Source organism: Haematobia irritans, chromosome 1 (assembly GCF_050003625.1).
Source record: "Haematobia irritans isolate KBUSLIRL chromosome 1, ASM5000362v1, whole genome shotgun sequence".
In the NCBI taxonomy this organism is placed as follows: domain Eukaryota; kingdom Metazoa; phylum Arthropoda; class Insecta; order Diptera; family Muscidae; genus Haematobia; species Haematobia irritans.
In genome coordinates this window covers 136491679-136512803 of record NC_134397.1, presented here as the reverse complement: position 1 = coordinate 136512803, position 21125 = coordinate 136491679, and the positions used below count along the sequence as shown (strand labels likewise).

General features: G+C 32.4%; 1 protein-coding gene across 3 annotated transcripts in view; it reads right to left on the bottom strand.

Annotated features, from left to right (window-relative positions):
• Window positions 1–21125, bottom strand: part of Nagk (N-acetylglucosamine kinase) — a 225954-nt gene that overhangs the window by 1238 nt on the left and 203591 nt on the right. For all 3 annotated transcript variants that reach the window (XM_075291732.1, XM_075291730.1, XM_075291731.1), the window contains 3 exons: window positions 17042–17140; window positions 7467–7677; window positions 7084–7309 (listed from right to left, as the gene is read on the bottom strand). In XM_075291732.1, coding sequence (XP_075147847.1) covers window positions 7084–7309; window positions 7467–7677; window positions 17042–17067 — 463 coding nt within the window. In that variant the 5' untranslated portion in view covers window positions 17068–17140. The remainder of the gene's footprint in view (window positions 1–7083; window positions 7310–7466; window positions 7678–17041; window positions 17141–21125) is intronic.

Genomic DNA, 21125 nt, shown 5'->3' with positions numbered 1-21125 from the left:
TCAAGGGTTTAATTGCAGTTAAATGACACCTCACTAAATTGCTTGAATTTCAAGTATGTTACGTAATTCTGTAGTAAAAATTTTTGCCCGGAAATATTCGGGTCTTGAGAAACAGCCTCTAATTTATAAAATATAACAACAAAATCAAAATTTTGTCTATAATTTTTTGAATATTTTAATTTATATTCAAAACTCAAAATATATATATTCAAAATATTCAAAATATATCGACTATTAACCCACCCATCTTCTGCCCTTTCATTTGAGGTATAACACGTAACTATAGCTTACACTAATAGTAATAAAAAATCGTGAACGGGCGGTAACAGAATGATACGGAAACGTTCACGAAAACTTAAAACTTTCGTATGCGGGAATTTACGATTTCATGAATAGCTTTTGGTTTTCTTTGGTCATGAAAAAAATATTCGGTAGACGTTCTTATGACAACTCCGTCGGTGGTGCAATGTGCTAAAGCGACTGTTACCGCGTATGGAGCAGACAATCCAGGTTCGGGTCAATGTAGTGGATTTTCTTTTTAAATTCGTAACCATTACGTTTTCAGATCATGAACGCTGGTTGTTGTTTTGACAAAGCATGGTGAAACTTTATCGTTGTCAAATTGACACCGTCTGTTCTCCGCATAACACCACATATGAACAGATCGTTTTGAAACGTGCACGCCGTTCATATTTTTTTCCATGGGTGTAAGTTTTAGCAAAGTTATTAAGCTTTGAATATTAACTGGAAAAATATATGTTATAAAGGGTGGTTAAATTGTAAGGGCCGATGTTGAATATGAACCACACCTAAACCACAAGTTGTTTTTCCGAATTTTATTTGACATTTCTCTATTTCAGACTTACTCAATTTGAACCATGGAGAGATACAGAATCCAACAACGTGTTAAATGGTTCCAAGAAATGGCAACAGTGGATGATCAATTTTCGAAGAAAATCATCTTCAGTGATGAGGCACATTTTCACCTCAGTGGCTTCGTCAATAAACAGAATTGCCGCATTTGGGCGAATAAGAATCCAAGAGTGATTGTCGAAAATACGGTTTATGGACTGGCGGCATCATCGGGTCGTATTTTTTTCCAAAATGAGGCCGGTCAGGCAGTTACTGTGAAAGGTGTTCGCTATCGTGAGATGATAACAAACTTTTTATGGCCCGAATTGAAAGATATGGATGTGGAAGATATGTGTTTTCAGCAGGACGGTGCCACTTGCCACACAGCTAACGAAACAATGGCTCTTTTACGCAACAAATTCAATGGCCGTGTTATCTCACGTAATGGCGATGTCAATTGACCGCCAAGATCATGTGATTTGACACCGATGGACTTTTTTCTTTGGGGTTATTTGAAAGAAAAGGTGTTTGTCGATAAGCCAGCAACAATTCAAGAGCTAAAGGATGAGATAATTCGGCACATTAACGGGATAGAACCTCCATTATGTCTCAGCGTCATCGAAAATTTGGACCATCGGATGAAGGTGTGCCACCGAGGTCGCGGCGCCCATTTGACCGATATTTTGTTCCATACATAATTGAGTAATACCAATATATCATAATAAAATAAAATTACAATAATTTCCTAAATAGTTTGTGTTTTATTCAAAATCAACATCGGCCCTTGAAATTTTAACCACCCTTTACATTTTAGGATACGCTATTTACCCAGTATTAAGTACAAATATCTTTAAAATAATGAAATTGTTATTATAAGAAAGTTTATAATCTTTGCTTCAATTGTTTTCTTTTTGGTTTTCTTTGGTCGATATATGATCGATATAGGTTGTCCACCCACTACAACTTGGGGGTTTGTTAGTCCACTTTAAACTCTATGCGTAAGAGAAAGTCTCATTTTCGCATAGTTTGGGAGATATGAGAAAAATTTCGATATTTGGATGGAATTTTGTAGCTTTTAGGCTTGGTCACAAATTATCCTCATTATCGCTATAGGACGCAAATTAACCTCCTTATTATTAGGAGATGTGACCAAAACAAGTTTTTCATATAAAAAATCGATTTTGTCACGATTTAGATGGAATATTGGATTTTTTGGGGGTAATCACGAATTAACCTCCTTTTCGATCTAGGACGCGAAGTTTGCGTGATATGAGCACAAGAAGCTTTGCATATAAAAAAAAATTGATTTTTTTGATGATTTGGATAGAATACGACTTTTTTGGGGTGATCACGAATTAAGAAGTTTTTCATATAACAATTTCGATTTTTGGAATTTTTAATTTTTTGGGGGTAATCACGAGATAACATTTTTTTCGCCCTTCGACACATATTTTGCAAGATATTTATATATAAAAATTTAGTTTTTTGGATGGAATTTTGGATTTCTTAGGGGTGATCACAAATAGACCCGAGGGTGACCACGCTAACTTCCGAACGAAACAAGCTATCGACTTGAAACTTGGCACAGGTAGTTGTTATTTATGTAGGTCAATAACACAGGTAGTTGTTATTGATGTAGGTGGTCCATATAAATGGACCACCAAATTTGGCTTGCGAAGCCTCTAAGAGAAGGAAATTTCATCCGATCCGTCTGAAATTTGGTACATAGTATTAGTATATGGTCTCTAACAACCACGCAAAAAATTGGTCCACATCGGTCCTTAATTATATATAACCCCCATATAACCCGATCCCCAGATTTTGCTTGCGGAGCCTCTAAGAGAAGAAAATTTCATCCGATCCGGCTGGAATTTGGTACATGGTATCAGCACATGATCTCTAACAACCATACGAAAATTGGTCCACATCGGTTCATAATTATATATAGCCCCATATAAACCGATCCCCCGATTTGGCTTGCGGAGCCTATAAGAGAAGCAAATTTCATCCGATCCGTCTGAAATTTGGTGCATGGTGTCAGCACATGATCTCTAACAACCATGCAAACATTGGTCCACATCGGTCCATAATTATATATAGCCCCCATATAAACCGATCCCTCGATTTGGCTCTAAGAGAATAAAATTTTATCCGATCCGGCTGAAATTTGGTACATGGTGTTAGTATATGGTCTTTAATGACCATGCCAAAATAGGTCTACATCGGTCAATAATTATATATAGCCCCCATATAAACCGATCACCAGATTTGACTTCCGGAGCCTCTTGGAAGACCAAAATGTATCCGATCCGGTTGAAATTTGGTACGTGATGTTAGTATATGGTATCCAACAACCATGCAGGAATTGGTTCATATCAGTCCATAATTATATATAGCCACCAGATTTGACCTCCGGGGCCTTTTGGAAAAGCAAAATTCATCCGATCTAGTTGAAATTTGGTACGTTATGGTAGTATATGATATTTAACAACCAGCCCAAAAGTGGTCCATATCAGTCCATAATCATATATATCCCCCATATAAACCGGTCCCGAGATTAGGTTTTGGAGCCACTTGGAGGAGCAAATTTCATCCGATTCGGTTGAAATTTGGTACATTGTGCAAGTATATGGCCGTTAACAACCATGCTTAACTAGGTCCATAGTTATATATAGCCCTCAGATAAATCGATCCCCAATCAATCACACAAAAATTGGTCCATATCAAGTTCATAATTGTATATAGCCCCCATATAAGCGACCCCCATATTTCAATTCTGGCTCTCTACGTGCCGCGCAAAAGTCCATATTTATAGATTCATAACTATTTGTAGACTTACCTATACATACCTTTTTGTCTAATATATACCACGTATGGACTAACTCACAATTTAGAAAATGATGTTAAGAAGTTGTAAGATACCACAACCCAAGTACATCGTTTGTGGATGACAGTCTTTCGTAGAAGTTTCTACGCAATCCATGGTGGAGGGTACATAAGCTTCGACCTGGCCGAACTTACGGCCGTATATACTTGTTTTCTCTACGATGCATAGCTTAGGAGTTTATCATATAAAAATTTCGATTTTTGGATCAGTTGGATGGTACTTTGTATTTTGCAGGGGTAATCACAAATTAGCCTCATTATCGATATACACCCAGAGAAGGAATATGGTCACCTCAAACATGTTTCAAGAGCAAAATGTTATTTTTGGATGGTGACCATGTAACATGTTCCCCGCAACCATGTTATTTTCTCAGAAATTATGTATATGTTTTCGGAAAGCATGTTATGTTTGCCGAGAAAATACATTTTTGCGACAAACGTGTTACATGGTCACCATCTAAAAATAACATTTTGCTCTTGAAACATGTTTGAGGTGATCACATTCCTTCTCTGGGTGTAGGACGCATAGACTAGGAGATATGAGCTAATCACGTTTTTCATATAAAAATTTCGATTTTAAGATGATTTGGATGGAATTTTATGGCGATTTCGATTGGTAAAAAAGGTGCAAACTTCTCGAAATTGATTGCAAAATATGAAGGGCACTGTTATAGCTTTTGGGTCCCGTATCCCTCACAATATCGTGAATTAACAATAATTCACGAAAATACAATGAGGAAAAAAGTAGTGTAACACCAAGGTAACACACACCCTTATTCCTGAAGTCGCCATCGCTCTCGTCGTCGCTTTTTGTCGTCTGTCGCTTTTAAGTCGTCTCGTCATTCATTTGGTATTCCTGTGAAGTGGCGACGGCGAGACGACGATTACTTTTTGTACCAATTACAGTACTCGGTAATAAAATGCCGATATCACTAGAAAACAATCAGCTGATGTACAAAAAAATTAATTTTAATTTTTTCGGTTTAAAATATTTTTATTTCTGACGCAATTCTGTGTCGCCAAATCAAGAAAAACTATTTAATTTGACGCGGGAAAAAATGTGGATATATATTCAAGGACAGTAAAAGCTTCAAAAACTATAAAAATGGCGACGACGCTGAGATCAATGGCACAAGGATCATCGTGAAAGTAAACAATCAGCTGATGTGCAAAACTGAATTTTAATTATTTGCTTTTAAAAATAATAAATGATAAATTTGACTCGGGAAATGATTTACATTATCTAAGTTTGGTGCTAAATAAAATACATTGGCCTTGAAGGGTTTTTCTATTAAAAATAAATAGAAAAATCAACACGTTTACTTTAGTTGTGCAGTTTTTTTTGTTCCGGAAATGCAGTTTTCTTTTCTATGATGTGAATGCGATGACCATAACTACTATATATACAGATCAATTTGGTATAAACAGCGCATTTTTATATCAATAGATTTGTGATCGTGGTCAGCTCAGAACATGAGTTCCTCAAAGAGTGGAAGCTGGAATAAATACTTGAACAGTATAGATCTTTTTAATAATAGTTACACCTTTTCTACCATTTGTTAAAATTTTTCTCTAAAGTTCAAAGGCATTAAACTACAAACCATTTGTTCCAACCGGTTTTAAATCGTTGGAGTCAGTCTAGCTCATCTAATGGCTGATCTCTAGTTCCTTTTATTCTCATTTTTTTTTTTTTTGTAATTGTTGAAGATTATTCACTTTACCTCTTACCAATTTCCATTTATTAAATTTATTTTTGAATTATTCGATTAATAAAGTCTAAAAAACTTCTTCAAAAATTAATCACTAAACTCGTCGCTGGTAAATTTAACGGCGATAAAAAGCGACGATATTGGCGACAAAAAGCGACACCAGGAATACCGATTTTCGTCGATAGCAGAATATATCGACGAACGGAATACCAATTAGTGGCGACTGACGAAAAGCGACAAAACGCGACGGCGAGGGTGACTTCAGGAATAAGGGTGATTTTTTGCGAAACGAAGACGCCCTTAGATTTTTTGGGGGTGATCACGATTTAACCTCAATTTCGCTCTACGATGGATATTTTAGGAGATATGAGCAAAATAAGTTTTTCAAATAAATATTTAAATTTTTTAAGGATTTGAGTGAATTTTTAAATTTTTTGAGGGTGATCAGGAATTAACCTTTTCGCTCTAGGACGCATAGTTTAGGAGATATGAGAAAAGTAAGTTTTTTATATATAAAATTTAAATTTTTATGATTTTTTGGATGGAATTGTAGATTTTTTGGGATGATTACGAATAAACCTCCTTTCACAAGTTTTTCATATAAAAATGTTGATTTTTGCATGATTTGGATTTTTGAGATATGATCACAAATTAATGCTCTTGTCGCACTAGGACGCATAGTTTAGGAGATATGAGAAAAATAAGGTTTTTATATAAAAAATTCGATTTTTTGATGATTGGTCACATATTAACCTCCCTATCGTTATAGGAATTTTATATAAAATTTAGATTTTTAGATGATGTGGATGAAATTTTATATTTTTAGGAGTGTTCACAAATTGCTCTAGGGTTCATAGTTGGGGAGTTATGAGCAAAAGACGTTTTTCATATAAAAAAGTTTTGTCAGGATTTGGGTGGAGTTGTAACTTTTTTGGTGGTGGACCCAAAAAAAAAAAACGTGAACTCACCTTGGAAGAAAATGTAGGTTTATTTTAGAAAAATTTAGTTTTCTAATGGCAACATATTACAAAACAAAAAGTTTATACTTTTTGTCCAATTGAAGGCAATTTATTAAAAATAATAATTTTTTTTCAGTTGTTTAAGAAAGTCTCATATGGTGAAGGAAAAAATGGCTTTAAAAATTGTTAAAATGTCTTTTGCTCCATAAGAAGTTCATGACAGGTACAATTTTAGTAAAATTTACTCATTTGAGAGATTTATGAACGAAATTTAAGCAAACTTCTTCCATTTAAAAAAAAATGAACTATTTTATTTTCTAGTAAAATTGTGTACTTTATTTGTATACATCTGTGTGTGTCTTATTCTTAGTTCACGTCATTAAAGTAAGCAAAAAAATTATTCAAATAAGGAACATTTACTCACATTGGACTTAATTTAACTAAAATAAAAAATGTTCATCAACTAAAATAAAGTTAAATTGACATTAGCGTCCCCTTTTTTTGAGTGCACCGTCGTTTAAATGTTGTTCTCAATTGGAAATAGATTTATTTTAAAGTGACAAAAAAACTAAATTTCTCACAAAGATTTTTGAAAGTTGTTCACTTTTAACAGTAACCATTTTTGAGAGGTTTCTATTTTTTTTTTTGATTGTGGGATGGATAAATATTCAACTTACCACTTCCTTCATCACCCATAAAATGTCCCCAACCACCACAATTATATGATGAACCGTCAGGATTTCTTAATAATGCATTTGATCCAGTGCCCGAAATAACCACCATGCCACCTATGGGAGATGCCGTGAAAATGCTGCCCATAGTATCACTGGTTACTGTATAATTATCAGCAATATCAGGAAATGAAGTACGAAGTTCCATTTCTAGTTCACGATTTGTTGCTTCCTGTCATACATTCGACATCCAAAAAAATATCATGCAAAAAAAAAATTAAAAAGAAAAAACCATAATCAATATATGGAAATCAATTGACCTTGACTTGATAAAACCAAAATAAATCGGGAATACTTATTTTAATGAATGCAGTCGTTTTTTATATTACCTGTTCGCAGCCGCTTAAACTCAAACCCAGACTTGTTAAACGTGTCTCCTGTTGTATGCCCGCATCTGTTTTGGCACGTTCCACCATATCGGCTATGCGGCGAGCACATTCTGCAATGCCTACATTCCAATGATTGGTACCCAATCCCGTAGTTGTCGCACAACATTCACCATTCTCATCACAGATGACTAATCGTGAATGTGTAGCACCACTGAAGGAAGAAATTTATAGAAACAGTTCGATTAGAGATTAAGAAAAGCAAAAACAAACAAATTAAAAAAAAAATCTGAATGTATTTGCTGGATACCTATGTTATGTTAGGAAAGAGGTGATACAGAATCGGGCCCTATATTGAATCAAATCGGGAAATTTCCTAAACACATTAACGTTTATGATAAAACTACTATACTATTCTTCCGAACAATCTTTTTTGCCATTAAAAGAAATTTCCAAAAGATTTCAGTTGGTCTAAAATTTCGTTTGGGAGGAAAGCATTTTTGTTTGCGGGTAATTTTAGGAACCGACTGTGGTTAAAATATAGTCATATGTGCCCAATATCCCCCCTTTCCACGCTGAATTGTATCTGTTTCAATTACGAAAATGGTTCTTGTAATTACGAGCTTGAATTAAACATTTTATTAACTCCATTTTACTTTTTATAATTGATTATTTTTTATATTGATTAATATCGAATCTAAAAAATACACTGAAAAAAGCTTCCCGGCCTACGAGAAATTGGTGCAAATTTACACTGACGGACCTATAGCAGGTCTTTTAAATTTTCATATAAAGGATGGCTAATATGTAACAGGTTGGCTGATAAGTCCCCGGTCTAACAAAGAAAAACACATTTTTTGTCAAAATTCGTTTTTATTATTCAACATAGTTCCCTTCAAGAGCGATACAACGATTATAACGACCTTCCAATTTTTTGATACCATTTTGGTAGTACTCCTTCGGTTTTGCCTCAAAATAGGCCTGAGTTTCGGCGGTCACCTCTTCATTGCAGCCAAATTTTTTCCCTGCGAGCATCCTTTTGAGATCTGAGAACAAGAAAAAGTCGCTGGGGGCCAGATCTGGAGAATACGGTGGGTGGGGAAGCAATTCGAAGCCCAATTCATGAATTTTTGCCATCGTTCTCAATGACTTGTGGCACGGTGCGTTGTCTTGGTGGAACAACACTTTTTTCTTTTTCATATGGGGCCGTTTTGCCGCGATTTCGACCTTCAAACGCTCCAATAACGCTATATAATAGTCACTGTTGATGTTTTTTTTTTTTTTTAGCTGTCAAATCCGCAATTATGAACCGATTTCGACGATATTTTCTATGCTGGATAGACCTTATAAGCCCCTGCATCCGGTAGGATGTTACAGTTAGTTAATGTACACATGAGGCTTTTTGGAAAAGAGATCGGCTTAGCAATCGGTGCTTTGCTAAATGAGACTTTTTTAAAACAAAATTTTTTTCTTTTCCAAAAATGGCCGATTTTGGGATGAGAAGAACTCGTATACTACTTGACTAAAATACTTAAAGCTTAAGACGTGTCTTTATTTGGTGTTCTATAAGAAACAAAAAGTTTGGATGAAGTCCAGAATGTTACGACAGGAAGAATGCAAGTGCCTTTTTCGAAATTCGAAGTTGTGGAGTCTACAACTTTTAATCTAAAGCACATTTTTTTCTTTAAAATTACATAGAATTTTGTAGGGAATGCAGTTAAGAAATTAAAACATGGATCCGTCAAAATACTGACCCCACTTTGTTGAAATTTTGCACAAAAAATAAATTGTGGTTCATATCTCGCGAACTATTAAATATATAAGATCTATGTTATCCAGCAAAGAAAAAATCATCAAAATCGGTTCATAATTGCGGATTTGACACCTAAAACAAAATTTCATACCTCCGAGGTGACCAACATTCAACGCCTACAGGTCAGCCCGTGGATCCACTAGGAACCCACAAACTTAGAGGAAAATACCTCAACTTTCTCACAAAGACAAAACTATGTTGATGTCTTTATCCGTTCCAAAGTTACAGAATTATTTCCAAAAAAAGCGATTTGGCAGCATTGGGCAGTACTTCTTCAAAGATGATGCGAATCGTGTAACTGTGAAGGGTTGCGCTACCGTGAGATGATATCCAACTGTTTTTTGCCAAAAATGCAAGACCTAGACTTGCAGAGTTTTTGAGAGGCGAGTTAAGTGAACATTTTATTTCCGGTTCGGAACCGGTCAATTGTTCGCCTAGGTCGTGCAATTTTACGCATTTAGCTTATTTTTTGTGGGGCTATTGCGAGAGTATGCCAAAACTCGCGGTCAACATTTGCATGCAATAATCTTCAAACATTACATTATATGGACTGTACTATCGATTCAAAAAAAGATTGCATGCATTTTTAAAAATTATCCTTTAATGGAATAATCTATTGCTCACATTTCAAAATAGAATCACAATGACTCTAAGGACAAAACTTCTTCATTGTAATAAAAAATATTTGTTGTCTTCAATCACGAAATTAATTGGTTCAATTAATTTTTAAATATGAAATATCTTTAATCACAGAAATGATAGTATCAATCACCAAAGTTAATTACAAAATTGATCCAATTAGAAAATTAATTGGTAAAACTAATTTTTGTGATTGATTTTTGTTTCAATTAAAAAATTTGTTGTATCAATTAAATTTTTAATTGAATATTTTTATACCCTCCACCATAGGATGGGGGGGGGGGGGGTATATTAACTTTGTCATTCCGTTTGTAACACATCGAAATATTGATCTAAGACCCCATAAAGTATATATATTCTGGGTCGTGGTGAAATTCTGAGTCGATCTGAGCATGTCCGTCCGTCCGTCTGTTGAAATCACGCTAACTTCCGAACGAAACAAGCTATCGACTAGAAACTTGGCACAAGTAGTTGTTATTGATGTAGGTCGGATGGTATTGCAAATGGGCCATATTGGTCCACTTTTACGTATAGCCCCCATATAAACGGACCCCCAAATTTGGCTTGCGAGGCAAATTTCATCCGATCTGGCTGAAATTTGAAACATGGTGTTAGTATATGGTATCTAACAACCATGCAAAAATTGGTCCATATCGGTCCATAATTATATATAGCCCCCGTATAAATCGATCCCCCGATTTGAACTCCGGAGCCTTTTGGAAGACCAAAATTCATCTGATTCAGTTGAAATTTGGTACGTGATGTTAATATATGGCCTCAAACACCCATGCAAAAATTGGTCGATATCGGTCCATAATTATGTATAGACCCCATATAAACCGATCCCCAGATTTGACCTCCGGAGCATCTTGGAAGAGCAAAATTCTTCCCATTTGGTTGAAATTTGGTGCGTGATGTTAGTATATGGTATCCAACAACCATGCAGGAATTGGTTCCTATCAGTCCATAATTATATATAGCTCCCATATAAACCGATCGCCAGATTTGACCTCCGGTACTTTTTGGAGAAGCAAAATTCATCCGATCTGGTTGAAATTTGGTACGTGGTGGTAGTATATGATATTTAACAACCATGCCAAAAGTGGTCCATATCAGTCGATAATCATTTATAGCCCCCATATAAACCGATCACGAGTTTTGGTTTTGGAGCCTTTTGGAGGAGCAAATTTCATCCGAGTGAGTTGAAATTTGTGGATGACAGTCTTTCGTAGAAGTTTCTACGCAATCCATGGTGGAAGGTACATAAGATTCGGCCTGGCCGAACTTACGGCCGTATATACTTGTTTAAAAATCAAATACATTTAATTTGAAATTTTTTTTTCGTGATATTTGTTTTCTGAGTAAGAAAATCTCGCCACCGTGGTGCAATGGTTAGCATGCCCACCTTGCATACACAAGGTCGTGGGTTCGATTCCTGCTTCGACCGAACACCAAAAAGTTTTTCAGCGGTGGATTATCCCACCTCAGTAATGCTGGTGACATTTCTGAGGGTTTCAAAGCTTCTCTAAGTGGTTTCACTGCAATTTGGAACGCCGTTCGGACTCGGCTATAAAAAGGAGGTCCCTCGTCATTGAACTTAACATGGAATCGGGCAGCACTCAGTGATAAGAGAGACGTTCACCAATGTGGTATCACAATGGACTGAATAGTCTAAGTGAGCCTGATACATCGGGCTGCCACCTAACCTAAGGAAATCTCGCAATCGTACTTTGAAGAAAAGAAATCCTTGTGCTCAAGAAAATATTTTTTTAGAGTAGAATATTTCATTTTATGTAGCTCTATATTCAAATTTGTTTTACTATCTATTACGGAAATGAAAACATACCGATAGCAATAAGATGTGATTTGCTAAATCACATCTATAAATTTTGTCATCCTATATTTATAGACCTCATTGCGTTTTTATCGATTGCAATTGCGAACGTTTAATACTTTGAAATTTTGTCAATAATTTACGATCATCAATGGGAATAAAAACATCCCCAGCAAAGAGGAGTGAATGAATAAACACTGATATCAGTTTATATTTAAATAATTCAAAGTACTTCGGTAAGAGAAACACTTTCCTTTGGTTCAATTATTGATTGATTTGAACTGATATTGAAGGCAAAGAAATAACAAAGCTGTCAATAAATAATTGTAAATTACAAGATAATTAATACATTTTTGTTATTGTTGTTTTCCTTTGTTTTTGATTGGAGGGTTATCTCTGTAATGTACACTGAAAGTGAGCAAGTTAAAAAGTTATAAATTCCAATTGCAAATCTACTATGATGATGATGGCATTGATTCATTATCGGTTTTTATGTTATTGTATTTTTATGACGAACCAATAGTTAAACTATAACCTTATTCTTCACCCATTTAATAAAATCAATTAATTGATTGACTGACTGATTGACTGATTGAATGGATGATGTATTTTCAATAGTTAAAGTGGTGACCAACAACGGTTGCTTTGTGGTTATTAATATTCAATAAAAAATGGACCAAAGGTTACCACCTATAAAATGATGAGATGGGAACGAAATATTTATTCAATTATTTTCAAATGCGTGTAGTGCTGTTTTTCTATTTGATTTCTTAAATTTTGGGACACATTATAGTAAATTATTATTCATGTATTGTCCCAGTCGAATGCTCTTTAATACACTCGTAGAAAGAAAAACTCTGTTAAAAACAGAAAATACCGACTATACCCTTAGAAAAAAGTCAGCAAACATTTCAAATGTGAACTTTTAATTTTATCCTCTGGTAAATCTAATTTTGTGTAAAATTGGTGAACTACAAAAAGGAAAACGAAAGAAAGAAGCGTGCTCTCATTTTCTTCGTTTTTACTTAATCTTCGGAGCTGCCAAACATCGTTTAAAACCGATGGATCATCTCTCTAGTATAGGGTCTATGCTCTTGACTATCGTCCTACTCTCCTTGCCTATTTCTTGTATGGGTCACGCCATAGCATTTTCGCCGCCTTTTCGACTTTTGCATTGCTCTGTATCGCTTTATGTGTCTCTCGTGCCCATTCATCCTACTCAGCCCGTATTGCCATATTGATTTTGCACTTCCCTATGTGGTCTTGCTCTTATCGTCAGTTCATTTGCCTTTACGTTTACTCTTATTCTGGCATGTCCCGGCACCCATATGATGCGGATCCTGCGAATTCAGAATATTTCTTTGATCACGCTTTTCCATTCCAATACAGTTCCCGATCGAACCGTAATGTATGCTATTGCCTTATTTGCCCTATAGCAATCTGTGAAAATGTTAACGTTTTGTTGTCTCATAGTATTTTCGAGGTACACATTCCGTTACGACACGCACTTCAGGATTGTATCGAGCCTAAAATAAAATTTGCAGACAATTTTACCAAAAAACTACCAAACACAAAATAGTATTTTGCAAAATTTTATTTCTATAGAAAATTTGTAAAAATTTTATTTCTATAGAAAATTTTATCAAAATTTTATTTCTATAGAAATTATTATTAAAATTGCATTTCTATAAAAATTTTTATCAAAATTCATTTCTATAGAAATTTTTATCAAAATTGTATTTCTATAGAAAATTTTTATCAAAATTCATTTCTATAGAAAATTTTGTCAAAATTTTATCTCTATAGAAAATTTTCTCAATTTTTTTCTATGGAAAATTTTTTAAAATTTTATTTTTCTATAGAAAATTTTGTCAAAATGTTATTTCTATAGAAAATTTTGTCAAAATTGTATTTCTATAGAAAATTTTGTCAAAAGTTTATTTCGACCGAACCGTAATGTCTGCTATTGCCTTCATTGCCCTCTAGCAATCTGTTAAAATGTTAACGTTTTGTTGTCTCGTAGTATTTTCGAGGTATTTAACACATTCCGTTACGACACGCACTTCTGTCTGCAGGATTGTACCGACACAAAAATAAAATTTGCAGACATTTTTACCAAAAAACTACCAAACAAAAAATCGTATTCTGCAAAATTTTATTTCTATAGAAAATTTTGTCAAAATGTTATTTCTATAGAAAATTTTATCAAAATTTTATTTCTATAGAAATTTTTATCAAAATTGTATTTCTATAGAAAATTTTATCAAAATTCATTTCTATAGAAAATTTTGTTTCTATTGAAAACTTTGTCAAAAGTTAATCTCTATAGAAAATCTCTTTTTTAATCTTCTTTTTTTATCTCTATAGAAAATTTTCTCAATTTTTTTCTATAGAAAATTTGTCAAAATTTTATTTCTGTAGAAAATTTTGTCAAAATTTTATTTCTATAGAAAATTTTATCAAAATTTTATTTCTATAGAAATTTTTATCAAATTTTATTTCTATAGAAAATTTTGTCAAAATTTTATTTCTATAGAAAATTTTCTCAAAATTTTATTTCTATAGAAAATCTTGTCAAAATTTTATCTCTATAGAAAATTTTGTCAAAATTTTATTTCTAGAGAACATTTTTTCAAAATTGTATTTCTATAGAAATCCTCAATAATCCGAAATCCTCAAAATAAGTCTTGGCCTATTTTTGAAGTTTTTTTTGTCTTAAATCTAAAGATTTAATATATCAAGTAATGTAAAGATGATTTCTTTTTATTCTATAGAAAATTTCATCAAAATTTATTTCTATAAAAACTTCATCAAAATTTTGTTTCTATAGAAAATTTTGTCAAAATTTTATTTCTATAGAAAATTTCATCAAAATTTATTTCTATAGAACATTTTGTCAAATTTTATCTCTATAGAAAAGTTTGTCAAATTTTATTTCTATTGACAATTTTGTCAAAATTTTATTTCTATAGAAAATTTTATCAAAATTCATTTGTATAGAAAATTTTGTTAAAGTTTTATTTCTATAGAAAATTTTGTCAAAATTTTATTTCTTTAGAAAATTTTGTCAAAATTTTATTTCTTGAGAAAATTTTGTCAAAATTTTATTTCTTTAGAAAATTTTGTCAAAATTTTATTTTTATAGGAAATTTGTGAGATACCTCTTAGTTGGAGAGGAATAGTTTGCAAAATCTACCAAAACATCAAGAATTCTACCAAGCCGAACAGTAAAAAATCTACCATTTTTAATAGAATTCTAGCAAAAAAAACTTTAAATCAATAATGCAAAATCCTCAAAATAAGTCTTGTCCTATTTTTGAAGTTTTTTTATCTTAAATCTAAAGATTCAACATATCAAGTAATTTAAAGATGATTTCTTTTCATTTCTAGAGAAAAAATTTTCAAAATTTTATTTCTATAGAAAATTTTATCAAAATTTTGTTTCTATAGACAATTTTGTCAAAATTTTATTTCTATAGAAAATTTCATCAAAATTTATTTCTATAGAAAATTTTGTTAAAATTTTATTTCTATAGAAAATTTGTGAGATTCCTCTTAGTTGGAGAGAAATATTTTGCAAAATCTACCAAAACATCAGGAATTCTACCAAGCCGAACATTAAAAAATCTACCATTTTTAATAGAATCCTAGCAAAAAGGACTTTAAATCAATAATCCGAAATCCTCAAAATAAGTCTAGGCCTATTTTTGAAGTTTTTTATCTTAAATCTAAAGATTCAATATATCAAGTAATTTAAAGATGATTTTTTTTATTCTATAGAAAATTTCATCAAAATTTATTTCTATAGAACATTTTGTCAAATTTTATCTCTATAGAAAATTTTGTCAAAATTTTATTTCTATAGACAAATTTGTCAAAATTTTATTTCTATAGACAATTTTGTCAAAATTTTATTTCTATAGAAAATTTTGTCAAAATTTTATTTCTTTAGAAAATTTTGTCAAAATTTTATTTCTATAGACAATTTTGTCAAAATTTTATTTCTATAGAAAATTTTGTCAAAATTTGATTTCTTTAGAAAATTTGGTCAAAATTTGTCTATAGAAAATTTGTGAGATATCTCTTAGTTGGAGAGGAATATTTTGCAAAATCTACCAAAACATCAGGAATTCTACCAAGCCGAACAGTAAAAAATCTACCATTTTTAATATGTTAGAATTCTAGCAACTGTGGCAACAGTGAATGTGGTCCGATAATCGCAAAAGGATTTTGGTGTCTGGGTCTTGGATTAATAAAGTTAAAATTACGATACAGATCTTATTTTTTTTGTATTTTCAATCTCTTTTTGTAATATATTAATAAAGACATGTACAAACAAATTGCTGGTTAGAAATCCAAATTATAACAGTCAAAGTGAAAACTGTTTTCTTAATTTAAAAAAAAAGAACTTTAAATCAATAATGCAAAATCCTCAAAATAAGTCTTGGCCTATTTTTGAAGTTTTTTTATCTTAAATCTAAAGATTCAATATCTTAAATCTAAAGATTCAAGTAATTTAAAGATGACTTCTTTAAATTAGAATTTGTTTCTTTATTTTGAAGTAAGTTTTCCTTGTTTCAAAGACATAATACTTTAACAGAAGGACGTAAATTTCCATGATTTGTGTCCTAAATTTAATGAAAATAATTTTTACAGCAAAGATTATATACTTTTTTCTTAATATTGTGTAAATAGCGTAACATAAAATTTAATTTGAATAAACATTCATATTAGTTCGGTATTTTTTTCGGTGTGGATTCAATTAAACCTTGGCTCTTGATGAAATTAAACCTGGGGCTCTTGTTTATATGGAAGCTATATATAATTATGGAGCAATTTTTTCATGCTTGATGAATGCATATATTGAACTTTTTGGCTCTTGTTCCCAAATTGGTACTCTTTTGTCCCCGAAAATTAAAATTAAAATTAAAAATTGCTACACAAAAATCCCCAATAAATTTTTGACAGGTTTTTAGGAAAAATAATTGAATAGATCTGTTGTAGAAAATTAGTTATAATTTGAAATTGAAAAAAGAAACTATAAAATTATAAATTAGCTTTTGGGTCCCCATAATAAAATCCTGTGTCCGTTTCTATTCCAAATGTATGTCGTGGAATATTTTAAATTTGAAGATAATGTAGAAATTAAAACTTTTCATGGAAACCTGATTTATTATAATGAACCCCGAATCCCCAAAATATTTGGGGAAAATCCCCAATACTGGCAACACTGCTCATGAGAGTATCTATTAGAAGAGTTAAAAAATTCCCATCGAATGGAAGTGTACTTACCCTTCAATACCACCAAAATATTTCATCTTTTATCGGTGTTCAACAGCGTTATTTACTTTGAGCGGATTTGAAGTTGTTGGCTTACTAGGAACTCATAACCTGAAATGAAAGCAAATCACATAAAACAAGGTTGAATAAAACACTTGTAAGAGTGTGTTGGTCGATTAGCTCTTATTATAAAAGATCAAATTGCAATTTGTAAGATTTATTCATTAAAATATGCAACGTAATTATTTCGCCACTCTTTGTTTGTAAATAAATTGCTCGAAACCGCAAAACTAGCAAAAATAAAATGCCGTTTTATTTCTATATTCGGTTAATGCATGGCGTTAACATGCAATTTTTGAATGGTTACATTTCTTATTCTATAAATTTAACTCTGGGTTCAATATACTCGAGGTGAATAAAATAAAATTGAAAATAAAAGTATGTACAATAACAAACAAATTTTATTAATAAATAAATGTTTTTATAGGTTACTAGAAACAAAGATCCAAAGATTTTGTACTTCCCTTAAGGATTTTGGTATTGATATCGAACCAAAGATGCCGCATTTTTAAAATAAGGACAGTTGTTAAAGGGCATATCTAGCTTTAAATCTAGGAAACCGGAATTTCATTCTATATTTGCGATATATTAATTAGCTATTCTTCTTCTTTATTTGTATATTCGATTTTCGAATGATGGCGACCAAAATGCAAATAAAATATTATTTAGTACATACATAAATAATCATATATTGATTAGAATATCGGCAAAAGTCTCTCTATTTCTGGCTTCGCTTAGCAGATATGTGATATCGCGTATGTCGGTCCACTGTTGAATGTTGTTGATCCACAGAAGTTGTTTTCTCCCTCTAGACAAGGCTTTCCATCAATATTTACACGGATAATATTTTGTAGCAGCTTGTACTTCTGGTTTCTCATAATGTGGCCCAAATATGATGTTTTTCGTCTCTTTATAGTATTCAGTAGTTCTTTATATTTGTGTAATCGCCTTAGAACTTCATTATTTGATATGAAATGTGTCCATGATATTTTAAGGATGCGTTGGTATGTGCACATCTCGAAGGCTTCTAGTTTCTTCATATCAATAGACTTCAAGGTCTAAGTTTCCACGCCATATAATAGAGCAGACCACACATATGTTTTCATATAACGATTTTTTGTGTTTAAATTTACATCATGGCTGGTAAAAACTTTCTTATATTTAAGGAGGGAATCCCTTGCCACTTCTAGTCTGCGTGTTATTTCTTTAGAGTTGTCCCATTCGTCATTGACCATAGCTCCAAGATATTTAAAGGTCCGAACTCATCCACGTTAATTCCATTTATTTTTAATGTTACTGAATTATGTGTCCGCCGTTTACTGATTACATGATAATCAGTAAACAGTTTTTTTTTATATTAATTTTTAGGCCGTAATTTTCGCTGTAATAATAAGCTATTCAAATACAAACAAATGCCAGTTTAAAAATCCAAATTATTTCCATGAAAGAAAATGTAGGTTTTTTAAAGAAAATTTTAACTAAAATAGTTTCCTAATTTCTAACTGTGTACTATATTTGTATACAACTTTAGTTCTTATTTTTAGTTATTCAAATACGGAACATTTGCTCACATTGGGCAAAATTTAACTAAAATCAACAAATTTTCATGAGCTAAAGTGCCATTTGGCATTAGCACCCCCTTTTTGGGAGAAGTAAAAAAACAAAACCTCAAACTAATGATGAAAAATCCTCAAAATAAGTCATGCGCTTTACAGAGTATCAGTTATTCCGGACGACAGTACTCGTGTCGAACATATCCCATATATTGTGTACATTATAAGTTAAGTCCGAAGGCATAATCGATACTGCTGCATGTTTATGGGATCGATAACACATTAACCGATTATTTAGTCATCGCCGACAAGTCGTATCGATGCGACACACCGTAAGATTCTTTACAAACACCGACATTCCGTCCGGAATAACTGATGGTCTGTAAAGCCCATTAGCCTATATTTTAAGCGTTTCTGTTATAAATTGGCATTTGTTTGCACGTATACAGATTTATTAATATATCGCAAAAGGAGTATGAAAATTCGATAAATGAGATATGTGTCCTAATTTTAATTTGATTGATCCTAGGTTTAAAGCTTTATAGCTCCCTTAATGCGCTTTACAGACTATCAGTTATTCCGGACGACAGTGCTCGTGTCGAACATATCCCATATATTGTGCACATTATAATTTAAGTCCGACGGCATAATCGATACTGCTGCATGTTTATGGGATCGATAACACATTTACCGATTATTTAGTCATCGCCGACAAGTCGTATCGATCCGACACATTGTAAAATTCTTTACAAACACCGACATTCCGTCCGGAATAACTGATAGTCTGTAAAGCGCAAAAACTCTATTTATTTTAAAGAAGCCACATCTTTGGCTCGGAATCAGTACAAAAATCCTTAAGTGAAGGTCGAAATCAAAAGTACACTTTTTTTGAGTGAAGTTATATGCAAAACAACTATTTTTGGTTCTTCAAAATAATTTGGGTAATATTTAAGAACCAAAATATTTAAAGAATTTGGGTCCACTAGATCACAAAGTACAAAAATATAACAACAAAAACCGACTGCTGTTTTTAGCTAATTTTTTCGATGAGTGTATCACTTTTTTTCAGAAAGGAAAACACAATTAATTCATGGAATTATTATGTTTTGAGAAAGTTTCCTTGGCATTAATATTTATACATACGATAGTTAAATTAAGTAACAAAGGTTATCAGTTATTATTTTTTTTTTTTTTTTGATTGGTAACGTTTTCAAATTCAATAAACTTTCAATTGGAAATATTTTGGAGTTTTTTTGTGCACAGAAACTAATAATTCCGCGCAAAATTTTCGATATTTTTAATTGGAAATATTTGTTATTTAATTAAAATGTTAATTGGAAAAAAATAATATTTAATTAAAGACATATACATTTTCAATTACACTAGTTTACACTGAAAATGTACATTTGGGGAGAGGTGACAAAAAAAGTTAAAATTTTTTTATGGAACTGTTTTTGAGATATCCCGTTGGTTTTCGTTTTTTCGCTCTTTATACCCTACACCACTACTGTGGTACAGGGTATAATAAGTTTGTGCATTTGTATGTAACGCCAAGAAATAGTGGTCATAGACCCATCTTTTAGTATACCAATCGGCTTAGAATTAAATTCTGAGTCGATTTAGCGATGTCCGTCTGTCTGTCCGTCCGTCTGTCTGTATATGTAATTTTGTGCACAAAGTATAGCTCGCAATTTATGTCCGATCGTCCTCAAATTTGGCATAGGGCCGTTTCTTGGGACAGAGACAATCGCTATTGGTTTTGGAAAAAATCGGTTCAGATTTAGATATAGCTGCCATATATATTTATCCCCGATTTGGTCATAGTGTGTTTATCAACCGATTTTCTTGAAATACCGTACATCCAAATATTCAGATTTAGATATAGCTCCCATATATATCTTTCGTCCGATTTGGACTTATATCGTCTCAAAAGCCAGAGTTTTGCCCTGACTTACTTCAAAATTTGGACAAGCAGTACTTTTAACGATACTATTGTATGTGCCAAATATGGTCAAAATCGATTCAGATTTAGATATATATATCTTTCGTCCGATTTGAACTTACTCAAAATCCAGGGTTTTGCCGTTGTTTGCTTCAAATTTCGCATAAGGAGTACGTTTAGTAGTATCCCATTTTCAATGGAAGTTTCCTCCAATAAACTGGATAGCGTTAGCCGATTTAAATTTTAATTCTAGAGATTTTGTAGAAGTAAAAAAATTATCTCCTCTATATAGCTTCCAGCAAATGTGAAGTATTTGAGATGGTAACACAAGGGTATAATATAGTCGGCCCCGCCCGACTTTAGACTTTACTTACTTGTTTTTTACTAAACAAATTATATCTCGAATTAGATGATACTCTAACGTAATTAATAAGACCAAATAGAAGAAAAACGACCCAAAAATGACAAAACAATGGAATGAACAAATCCGATGTCAAATCATGCAAATATGAGCCACTCACCCACACAAAAATACATTTCT